General features: G+C 42.5%; 1 protein-coding gene across 1 annotated transcript in view; it reads right to left on the reverse strand.

The window, feature by feature from the left end:
- LOC140728630 (NXPE family member 3-like) overlaps nucleotides 1–12,842 on the reverse strand; it is a 72,875-nt gene that overhangs the window by 12,860 nt on the left and 47,173 nt on the right. Inside the window, 5 exon segments of the mRNA XM_073047631.1 lie at nucleotides 209–418; nucleotides 1,785–1,858; nucleotides 3,931–4,466; nucleotides 4,468–4,568; nucleotides 4,571–4,706. Coding sequence (XP_072903732.1) covers nucleotides 209–418; nucleotides 1,785–1,858; nucleotides 3,931–4,466; nucleotides 4,468–4,568; nucleotides 4,571–4,706 — 1,057 coding nt within the window.

A 12,842-nucleotide genomic window follows, 5' to 3' on the forward strand; every position in this document is an offset into this window, starting at 1 on the left:
TTGTATAATTCAGAGATTTTACGTGTCCTTGCAGCTTAGGTGTTTTATGGAGAAATGGTAACGCTATTCATCCTCAAGAAGCATAAAATGTTCATGTGCAAGAAAGTGTAAGTTGCACGAGAAGAACACAGACTTGATTATGAATTGGAGTAAATATAAAGCTTAAAGCATTAGACTACAATGAATAATGAGAAATGGGAATCCTGACCTGGTACAAAACGTATCAAATACTCAAACCACTGACGTATAGTGGAATCTCCATAAATATAAACAACTTTCCCATGAAGACAGTTGATAACATTTGCTGGCGTGTCAAAGTTTTGAAGTCTACAGGTCTTTGATATCCATTTATCCTGATAATAAAATCCAGCTGGTGAAAGGAATGGCTTGCCGGGGAGACATTCACTGAGATTTTTGCCTAGAAATTAGGAGAGAGAAATTTAAGTACAATGCCTTTGATTTATAATCCACTGTTTAAAAGCATTAATGTCAAATTTCAAGAGAATATTAGACAGAAAATCAGTAATGAAAATCATGTGAAAATCTGCAGATGCTGGAAACCCAAACCAACACACACACAATATGCTGGAGGAACTCAGCAGGCCAGGCAGCTTCTATGGAAAAGACTAAACAGTCAATGTTTCAGGCTGAGACTCTTCTTCAGGACTAGAAATGAAGTGGAGAAGTCAGTGTAAGAAAGTGGGGAGGGGGGAGGAAGAAGTACATGGTGGTAGATGATTGGTGAAGCCAGGAGAAGGGGAGGGGTGCAATGAAGAGTTGGGAAGTTGATTGGTGAACGAGATAAAGGGCTCTGATAGGAGACTATAGAAGACTATGGAAGAAAGGCAAGGGGGAGGAGCATCAGAAGGAGATGATGAGCAGGTAAGGGGACAAGGTGAGAAGGTGAGAAATGGAAACAGAAAATGGGAATGGTGAAGGGGGAGCAATTACCAGAAATTCGAGACCTCAATCTTTATACCATCAAGTTGGGGGCTACCCAGAAGGAATATAAGCAATGGCAACATGTGCGAAAATGAAATGAAATGATTTAGATGGAATAACATAGAAAGTAAACAAGCTCCTAAAAATTGTGCTTGATATGTCAATGTAGTAAAAAAAAGACATGAATTTCAAATGCATCTTTCATGTTCACGTCAGGGTCTCTCAGAGCAATCTAAAGCCAATGTAGGGACTTTAAAAAGGGTGCAATCACCATTGTAAAATGAGAAATTTGGGAGTTAATTTGGCAAAGACCAACAAATGTACTCTAATAATGACCAGACAATCTGTCAGAGTAATGCTGGCTGAAAGTGTCTGAACAACCATTCCCCTCCTCTTCTTTGAACATATGCTTTGGGATGCCAAAATCGGCTGAGGAGATAGAGCCAGCCCCAGTTTAATGCATAGCATCTGCAAAAGTGCAGTATTCCTTCATACTTCATAGAGAGCATAGATATTCAGACAACTTATTTAAATTAAAAATTAGGATCAGGATAACATGTGGAGCTTCAAGCACTTGAGAATTTTCCACATTAAGAAAAGCAAATTCATCAACACAATCCCATTTGTATTGAACAACCAAGTAAATTCATGTTGAAACAAACAAAATACAGTATTTGTTTCTAATATGATCCTAAAATTAATAACAATCTATGTAAGATATTAAATTCTGTTTAGGATATAAGAGAATCTTCAGCATGGAAGAACTACTCCCAACATTACTAACATAATCCCTCGTACACAAATCTCTAATTTGTTAAGTCAGTATATTAGTATTATCTTACCTGAATGAGGTGAAGGCTTTACAATTACATAACCTTGATCTTTGGGTAATATTGGCCTCTTGATATTTTTCTGACTGAAAATATATTATTATTTCTTAATCTACTGCACCCATGAAATGTGACATATAAATGTTTAATTTTGTAGGAAGCAAAGAAATAAAAGAGGATAGTTTATCATTTGAGCATATTGTTACCTAAAAACAGAGCCAACAACAACTGATTGTTAATTCAAGTGGGTGGGTGAAAGCCAGAAGTTGTGGTACCAATGACATAACTACAGAAAGGCATAAGGTCCTGAAGAAATAATATGAGGAGCTAAGGAAGAACTTGAAAAGCAGGACCTCAAGGATGACAATCTCTAGATTGCTGCCTCTGCCATGTGTCAGTGAGGGTAAAAGTAGGATGATTTGGCAAATAAATATGTGGCTGAAGAACTAGTGTAGGGGACAGGGTTTCAGACTTGTGGATCATGGGTTCTCTTCAGGGGAAGGTATGAGCTGTATGAAAAGGAAAGGTTACTTCTGAACTCGAGGAGGACCAATATCCTTGCAGACAGGTTTGCTAGAGCAGTTGGAGAGGGTTGAAACAAGTTTGGTAGGGGGATGGGAAACTGAATGATAAGATAGGGGATGGGGCAGTCGTTGTAAAGGTAGATTCAGTGTGCAGAGCGATTGTGAGGAAGGATAGGCAGTGAATAGGGTATTAATGCAATCTGTTGGATGGGTTGAAATGTGTCTATTTTAGTGACAGAAATATGAGGAACAAGGGTAATGAACTTAGAGCATGGATTAATACATGGAGCTACAATGTTAAGGCCATTACAGAGACTTGGCTGTCAAAAGGTCAGAAGTGGCTACTGAATGTTCCGGAAATTAGCTGTTTCAAAAGGGAGGGAGGTAAAAGAGATGGAGAATGGCATTGCTAATCAAGGATAGTTTCAAAGCTGCAGAAAGGGAGGATGTCCACTGAGTCAGTGTGGGTGGAAGTAAAGAATATGAAGGGAGCAATCACTCTACTAGGAGCATTCGTAGGCTATCCAATAACACTACAGACACTAAGTCCAGATCAGGAGAGAGATTTTTGAAAATTGCAAAAGTAGCATGGTTGTTGTCATGGGTGATTTCAACTTTCCTAATATTAATTGACAGCACCTTAGTGTTTAGATAAGGTGGAATTTGTTAGATGCGTCCAGAAAGGACTGCTTGCATATTATATATACAGGCTGATAGAGGCGGCCATAGTAGATTTGGTCGGGTGGGAGATCTCTCAGTGGGAAAACAATTCAGAGTCAGTGACCACAACTTCATGAGCTTTACCAAGGCATTGGACAGGGATAGAAAGTCCTGATAAATGGTCTCAGCCTGAAATGATGACTGTTTACTCCACTCCATAGACGCTGCCTGACCTGCTGTGTTCTCCCAGAATTCTGTGTGCATTACTCTGAATTTCCAGCATCTGCAGAATCACATGTATGTGATTTACTACACTGTCAGTTTTTTATTCTGTGAATTGTCACTAGTGATGGAAGGGGTCATGTGTACTTCTGCTAAGACACTTCTATTCACGAATAACCTAACCACCAATGCCCAAAGGCTGGCAATGGAACCAAGTCTTGCTTGGGTTCCAGACTACAGGATTACCACATGAATCTTGCAACAGGTCAGATATTAGTAGGCTCCAATAGAAAATGGTTTTTACAGACCATCTACAGCATTTCGTGGTAGGCAGATTGTCGTGATCTGAGTGTGATTATGCCCACTACCACCACAGTTTTGGAGGTTTCCCACATTAAAGTGCTTATACTTCCAGATCAACAATAATCTCCCATCCTCAGAAGGGATAAAAGAAAGCAAAAACCAAACAGTTGGAGGATGTGGGCATGCCAAGCAGCATTTGTGGAGGCAGAGGGCTAGTCAACGTTTCAGGCCGAGAACCTGCATCAGCATGGACAGTTCAATATCTTTGCAGCACCTGCCACCCCTTGTATTCCTTAAGCTCAATGAGAATTTCAGCCAGATGCATGGCTTCAGCTTACAGAGATGAATCACACTGCTCTTTTAAAGAAATTAATTTGATTAGTTTATGAAATCAGTTTATAGATGTGAAGAAAATGAATGCTAGTATCTAATGAGAATGATTACCGTACCTTTGAAAATAATGTAATTCTTCTCCAATTAAGAGGTTCTTCTTATAACCTCCCATCGCATGGTTGACACGAGATGAGCAGGGAAGCTTCTCTGGTCTGTAACAGAACCAGGGCTCCCCAGTTCTGAGATCAGTAAAGTTACAGAGCGGTTTAGTTTGAGACAAACAGAAATTACACACAGTGACCTGCAAGGTATTCCCCGATTTGCAAGTGCTTTTAAAATACACTCTGTCTGGGTTTTCCTTCCGTATTCTTTTAAGGGCTTGAACCCCTTCACTGGGATGAACCAAAGAAACAGACACGTGGACTTCTCCTGGCCAGAATAGGGTAAAATTGATGTGATAAGTTCCATTTTGGTGATCTATAACTGTTCCTGCTGAACCGGCTTTCAACTCTGGAGTGTGGATCCAGGCTTGGAGATAGTCACCCCCATATTGCTTCGGATTTCCTTCAAGATCGTACATACGCACCATCACCTGTAACTGATCTCCAACATAGAAAGTCCTTCCAGAATTTAAAATAAAAAAAATATGCATGTGATGGGTCACTGCTTTTCTGAAAAGGCACATTAGGTCTGGGAGGCTTTGGCCATTCAATCATTTTGATCAGAGCCGCACCCTCTGATCTTTCTTCAGGGTGAAGCTGTGATTCTGATAGCCACATTTTAAAAGTCTGTCAGTCCAAGATGACGGTGTTTCTTCCTTTAGCTGCTCTGCTGTGTGATTAAACTTTGGATCTGGATATTTCTTCCATGTTCCATCTGTTTCATCTCCAAACTGTAGAATGGAATATTTTAGTAAAATAACTATATTTGTACATAAGGTTCATCTTCTTAACTTACCAAATTGAAGCCTCAGAAAATGCAGGGATTTTAATACCCTAAGGGAGTTGTTCAGAATCTTGCCAGACGGGAAGATAGAAGGTCAGAAATGAAGGAAAGAACTGAACTTTGAAAGTTATCTCAGAGTATAGATGTAACATCATATTACAGGGAAGAGATGTAGATGGACAGATAGCTGTAGTAAAAATAAGATTACAGAAACAGACTCATATGGAAGGAAGCAAGCACTTTGTCTCAGATACATCAATTCAGCCTAGATACCCTTTCTCCTATCACAAACAAGAGAAAATCTGCAGATGCTGGAAATCCAAGCAACACACACACAAAATGCTAGAGGAACTTAGCAGGCCAGGCAGTGTCTATGGAGAAAAAAATACAGTTGACACATTGGGCTGACACCCAAAACCTGCTGAAGGGCCACAGCCTGAAACGCCGACTGTATTTTATTTTCATAGATGCTGCCTGGCCTGCTGAGTTCCTCCAGCATTTTGTGTGTGTTACCCTTTCTCCTTAAATCTATGCCCTCTATGTCTTGATTCACTAACCTAGAGTAAAAGATTATATGCATTCATCCTCTCTATGCCCTCATGACTATATATACCTCTGGAAGATCACCCCACATTCTTTTACACTTCAGAGAATAAAGTCCTAGCCTGCTCAAGCTCTCTCTATGTCAGTCACACAAATCCTGACAACATCCTTGTACATCTTCCCTGCACCCTTTCCAGATCAATACCATCTCTCCTATAGCAGGGTGACCACATTTAAAAGCATTACTCCAAATCAGAATGAAAACTATGTTTATCACTCACCTACGCTGTGAAGTTTATTTTGGGACAGCAATACGGTACACAACTGCAATATAATATCCTGGCTTTCATACTGAATGTTCGAGCCGATGAAAGCTATCATGCTAAATGCTCTTTTTCACCATCCTGCCCACCTGAGATACTGCTTTTAGTGAAACATGTACTTGTAATCCGAGGACTCTTTTTTCTACTACACTCCTGGAAGCTCTACCATTCACTGTGAGAGTCCTACCCTCCTTTGTCCTCGCAAAAGACAATATTTTTCACCTATCTGAACTAAACCATTTGCCATCCCCCAGCCTGCTTACCCAGCTGACCAAGATACCATTTAATTCTAGATAGCTATCTTCACTATCTATGATAACACACATTTTAGTGTCATCTGCAAACTTACTAACCAAGGCTTAGAAACATAGAAACATAGAAAACCTACAGCACAATACAGGCCCTTCGGCCCACAAAGCTGTGCCGAACATGTCCTTACCTTAGAAATTACCTAGGGTTACCCATAGCCCTCTATTTTTCTAAGCTCCATGTACCTGTCCGGGAGTCTCTTAAAAGACCCTATCATATCTGCCTCCATCACTGTCACTGGCAGCCCATTCCACGCACTCACCACTCTCTCTGTAAAAAACTTACCCCTCTGTACCTACTTCCAAGCAACTTAAAACTGTGCCCTCTCGTGCTAGCCATTTCAGCCCTGGGAAAAAGCCTCTGACTATCCACACGATCAATGCCTCTCATCACCTTATACACCTCTCATCAGGTCACCTCTCATCCTCCATTGCTCCAAGGAAAAATGGCCGAGTTCACTCAACCTATTCTCATAAGGCATGCTCCCCAGTTCAGGCAATGTCCTTGTAAATCTTCTCTGCACCCTTCCTATGGTTTCCACATCCTTTCTATAGTGAGGTGACCAGAACTGAGCACAGTACCCCAAGTGGGGTCTGAACAGGGTCCTATACAGCTGCAACATTACCTCTCAGCTCCTAAATTCAATCCCACGATTGATGCAGGCCAAAGCTACGTATGCTTTCTTAACCACAGAGTCAACTTGTGCAGCAGCTTTGAGTGTCCTATGGACTCGGACACCAAGATCACTCTGATCCTCCAAACTGCCAAGAGTCTTACCATTAATACTATATTTTGCCATCATATTTGACCTCCTAAAATAAACCACCTCACACTTATCTGGGTTGAACTCCATCTGTCACTTCTCAGTCCAGTGTGCATCCTATTGATGTCCCACTGTAAACTCTGACAGCCGTCCACATTACTCACAACACCCCCAACCTTTTTGTCATCAGCAAATTTACTAACCGATCCCTCCACTTCCTTTTCCAGGTCATGTATAAAAATCACAATGAGTCGGGGTCCCAGAACAGATCCCTGAGGCACAGCACTGGTCACTGACTTCCATGCAGAATATGACCCGTCTACAACCACTCTTTGCCTTCTGTGGGCAAGCCATTTCTGGATCCACAAAGCAAGATCCCCTTGGATCCCATGCCTCCTTACTTTCTCAATAAGCCTTGAATGGGGTACCTGATCAAATGCCTAGCTGAAATCCATATACACTACATCTACTGCTCTACCTTCATCAATGTGTTTAGTCACAGCCTCAGAAAATTCAATCAGGCTCATAAGGCACAACCTGCCTTTGACACAGCCATGCTGACTATTCCTAAGCATATTATGCCTCTCCAAACGTTCATAAATCTTGCCTCTCAGGATCTTCTCCATCATCTTACCTACCACTGAAGTAAGAATCACTTGTCTTTAATTTCCTGGGCTATCTCTACTCCCTTTCTTGAATAATAGAACAACATCTGCAACCCTCCAATCCTCTGGAACCTCTCCCAACCCCATTGATGATGCAAAGGTCATCGCCAGAGGCTCAGAATCGCTTCCCTCACCTTCCACATTAGCCTGGGGTACATCTCGTCAAGTCCCGGTGACTTATCCAACTTGTTGCTTTCCAAATGCTCCAACACATCCTCTTTCTTAATACCTACATGCTCAAGTTTTTCAGTCCACTGTAAGTCATCTCTACAATCACCAAGATTCTTTTCCTTAGTGAATATTGAAGCAAAGTATTCATTAAGTACCTCTGCTATCTCTTCCAGTTCCATACACACTTTTCCACTGTCACTCTTGTTTGTCACTCTTATTCTCTCACATCTTGTCCTCTTGCTCTTCACATCCTTGTAGAATGCCTTGGGGTTTTCCTTAATCCTGTCCACCAAGGCCTTTTTATGACCCCTTCTGGCTCTCCTAATTTCTTTCTTAAGCTCCTTCCTGCTAGCCTTATAATCTTCTAGATCTCTATCATTGCCTAGTTTTTTGAACCTTTTGTAAACTCTTCTTTTCATCTTGACTAGATTTACAATAGCCTTTGTACACTATGGTTCCTGTACCCTACCATCCTTTCCCTGTCTCATTGGAACGTACCTGTGCAGAACTCCATGCAAATATCCCCTGAACATTTGCCACGTTTCTTCCATATATTTCCCTGAGAACACCTGTTCCCAATTTATGCTTCCAAGTTCTTTCCTGATAGTCTCATATTACCCTTTACTTCCAATTAAATGCTTTCCTAACTTGTCTGTTCCTATCTCTCTCCAATGCTATGCTAAAGGAGATAGAATTATAATCACTATCTCTAAAATGCTCTCCCACTGAGAGATATGACACCTAACCAGGTTCATTTCCAAATGCCAGATCAAGTACAGCCTCTCCTCTCGTAGGCTTATCTACATATTGTGTCAAGTGGGCCCAAGTGCAGAGAACATAGACAGTTGCATAACCTATTTTTAAGACCTTAAGGCATAGGAGCAGAATTAGGCCATTTGGTCCATCGAGTTTGATCCGCCATTTAATCATAGCTGATCCTTTTTCTCTCCTCCTCAATGCCATTTCCCTGCCTTCTCCCCGTAACCTTTGATGCCATGTCCAATCGAGAACCTATCAATCTCTGCCTTAAATACACCCAACAGCCTGGCTCCACAGCTGCACGAGGTAACAAATTCCACAAATTCACCATCCTCTGGCCAAAGAAATTTCTTTGCATCTCTGTTTTGAATGGACGTGGCTCTCTATCCTGAGGCTGTGTCCTCTTGTCCTAGACTCTCCCACCAATGGAAACATCCTTTCGACATCTACTCTGTCTAGTCCTTCAAACGTTTGAAAGGTTTCAATGAGATCACCCCTCATCCTTCTGAATTCCAGTGAGTACAGACCTAGCGCCATCAAACATTCCTCATATCCTGGAATCATCCTTGTGAACCTCCTCTGGACCCTCTCCAATGCCAGCACATCTCTTCCAAGATGAGGAGCCCAAAACTGTTCAAATACTCAAGTGAGGCCTCACCAGTGCCTTATAAAGCCTCAGCATCACATCCCTGCTCTTGTATTCTAGAGCTCTTGAAATGAATGCTAACATTGCATTTGCCTTCCTTTCTTTCTTTTTTAATATTTTTATTAAGTTTCCCATTAACAAACATATCAATATTGATAATGGAACATAGAGATCAGGAATATATTAATAACGGTTAAGATGTAAAAACACATATTCCAAGTAGCAAATGGAGTCTAACCTCCCAGTCTCTTAGTAATTAACTATGAAAAAGATAATTATAAAAAGAAAAAAAGAGAAAGAAAAACCCCAAACCAAAAAAATACTAAGCTAGAAAACACAAACAAAGATTGGGCTGCCATATTTCGTCGGTTAAAATTATAATTTGTCGTTAACTCCTCTCCTCTATACAGGAACACACCTTAGACTTATCAGGTCTGCACTGCCTATGGGGCCGGTTAATTAATCTTCTTTTCTTGTACTCTATCCCTCTGATCTCTGTCTTACTCGTGTATCTGTCTAAATGCCTCTTAAGCATTGCTATTGTATCTGCTTCCACTACCTCCTCTGGAAGCACGTTTCAGGCACCTACCACTCTGTTTATAGAAAACCTCTCCCTCAAATCTCCTTTCAACTTTCCTACCCCTTATGTTAAAACTTACAAATTGACATTTCCATTCCGCGGATAAAGTTCGGTGTATCTACCTTATCTATGCTTTTTATGTTTTTCTAAAACCTCTATCAGATCACCCTTCAAAATCTGACGTTTCAGAGTAAACATTTCAAGTTTGTCCAGATAACATTGTGGTGAAATTCTTCTCCACCCTTTCCAAAGACTCCATATCCTTTGTTGTCACAACCAGAAGTATGTTTGTAATTGCAGTGCAAACACAAGGAAATCTGCAGATGCTGGAAATTCAAACAACACACACAAAATGCTGGTGGAACACAGCAGGCCAGGCAGCATCTATAAGGAGCAGCACTGTTGACGTTTCGGGCCGAGACCCTTCGTCAGGACTAACTGAAAGGAAAGACAGAAAGAGATTTGAAAGTAGTGGGGGGAGGGGGAAATGCGAAATGATAGGAGAAGACCGGAGGGGGTGTGATGAAGCCAAGAACTGGAAAAGTGACTGGTGAAAGTGATTCAGAGCTGGAGAAGGGAAAGGATCATGGGACGGGAGGCCTCGGGAGAAAGAAAGTGGGAGGAGGGTGGGAAGCACCAGAGGGAGATGGAGAACAGGCAAACAACTAAATATGTCAGGGATGGGGTAAGAAGGGGAGGAGGGGCATTAACAGAAGTTAGAGAAGTCAATGTTCATGCCATCATGTTGGAGGCTACCCAGCCGGTATATACGGTGTTGTTCCTCCAACCTGAGTTTGGATTAATTTTGTCAGTAGAGGAGACCATGGATAGACATATCAGATTGGGAATGGGACGTGGAATTAAAATGTGTGGCCACTGGGAGATCCTGCTTTCTCTGGCGGACCGAGCGTAGGTTTTCAGCGAAACGGTCTCCCAGTCTGCGTCGGGTCTCACCAATATATAAAAGGCCACACCGGGAGCACCGGACTGGTGAGTCGGCTGGTGTGGTATACTGCGTCCGGTGCCCCCGGTGTGGCCTTTTATATATTGGTGAGACCCGACGCAGACTGGGAGACCGTTTCGCTGAAAACCTACGCTCGGTCCGCCAGAGAAAGCAGGATCTCCCAGTGGCCACACATTTTAATTCCACGTCCCATTCCCAATCTGATATGTCTATCCATGGCCTCCTCTACTGTCAAGATGAAGCCACACTTAGGTTGGAGGAACAACACCTTATATACCGGCTGGGTAGCCTCCAACCTGATGGCATGAACATTGACTTCTCTAACTTCTGTTAATGCCCCTCTTCCCTTTCTTACCCCATCCCTGATATATTTAGTTGTTTGCCTGTTCTCCATCTCCCTCTGGTTCTTCCCCCCCTCCCCCTTTCTTTCTCCCAAGGCCTCCCATCCCATGATCCTTTCCCTTCTCCAGCTCTGAATCACTTTCACCAGTCACTTTTCCAGTTCTTGGCTTCATCCCACCCCCTCCAGTCTTGTCCTATCATTTCGCATTTCCCCCTCACCTCACTACTTTCAAATCTCTTACTATCTTTCCTTTCAGTTAGTCTTGACGAAGGGTCTCGGCCCAAAACGTTGACAGTGCTTCTCCTTATAGATGCTGCCTGGCCTGCTGTGTTCCACCAGCATTTTGTGTGTGTTGTTTGTATTTGCAGTATTCCCTTTCAAGCTTTGAATCTCTTTTGCATCATAAAGGCACTTGCATTATCTTGTCAACAAATCTCACTGTTTGTCTATCTTAGATATAATCCCAGGAACTGGTTTGATATTATCTCTCTGCAGCTGTGTAAGCATTTGGCCAACTAGCAGTGGCACCAGGGACTTACTGCTAATTTCAAAAGATCGGTGACGACAGCATGACAGTGGCCAAACAAGATATTCCTAAGGTTAGTAGGACATAGCTACCCGACCGTTAAAACAACGTGGCATTTGACCAGCAAATGACTGGAAGACTTCAGATGGATGATCCTTGCTTAGAGAGAAGAAAAGGCTGAGATGGGGCCCAAGGATTCCTTGCAGGGATGAGGTGAGCATTTGTCTTCTCAAACACCTGTATGGATTGAGAACTATGATTGTTTTTCAGGAGGCTCAGCTGACCTAATTAATTAATTTTACCAATTTCGGCCAGGTGTCTAACGCAAGTCTGCACCCCAGTATGGTGTGGGAAAGGGGGTGCACCATATTTGGGATGAAGCCTATGAAGAAGTGTAGGTGGACACTACTCATCTCAGTTACATGGTATGGAACACTGAGAATTCCTGCTTCCATTTGCTGCTGAGTATCCTCGACTTGTTCAAACACTGAGCTCAGAACCGCATCTGGGGACGGACACTCTCCATTCACATTTTGATCAACTGTTGCAAGAACACTACAATGAAAGTAACCTTTAACAAACGAGGACCCACTTCAGCTTCAGTGAGACTAGAAACACCACAGGTGAGAAAGTCAGTAGATCACGTGGTCCTGCTAGTGGCATCATAGTAGCTTGTCAACATAATGGGAGCCCACAAGCCACACAATAGGCCGATCTATCATCGTGCTGGGGAAGCTATGGAAAGCTTCTGTACCGTTAACTAATGAACTACCAGGAGAGACATAGACCAGGTGGGCCCAAGTGCAGAGGAGAACATAGACAGTTGCATAACCGGTCTTTAAGACCTTAAGACATCGGAGCAGAATTAGGCCATTTGACCCATCGAGTCTGCCTCGCCATTTAATCATAGCTGATCCTTTTTCTCTCCTCCTCAATGCCATTTCCCTGCCTTCTCCCCATAACCTTTGATGCCATGTCCAATTGAGAACCTATCAATCTCTGTCTTAAATACACCCAACAGCCTGGCTCCACAGCTGCACGTGGCAACAAATTCCACAAATTCACCATCCTCTGGCCAAAGAAATTTCTTTGCATCTCTGTTTTGAATGGATGTGCCTCTCTATCCTGAGGCTGTGTCCTCTTGTCCTAGACTCTCCCACATGGGAAACATCCTTTCCACATCTACTCTGTCTAATCCTTTCAACATTTGAAAGGTTTCAATGAGATCACCCCTCATCCTTCTAAATTCCAGCGAGTACAGACCCAGAGCCATGAAGCATTCCTGGTATCCTGGAATCATCCTTGTGAACCTCCTCTGGACCCTCTTCAATGGCAGCTCATATCTTCCAAGATGAGGAGCCCAAAACTGTTCACAGTACTCGTGAGGCCTCACCAGTGCCTTATAAAGCCTCAGCATCACATCCCTGCTCTTGTATTCTAGAGCTCTTGAAATGAATGCTAACGTTGCATTTGCCTTCCTCACCACTGACT

Source organism: Hemitrygon akajei, chromosome 5, assembly GCF_048418815.1.
Source record: "Hemitrygon akajei chromosome 5, sHemAka1.3, whole genome shotgun sequence".
Lineage (NCBI taxonomy): Eukaryota > Metazoa > Chordata > Chondrichthyes > Myliobatiformes > Dasyatidae > Hemitrygon > Hemitrygon akajei.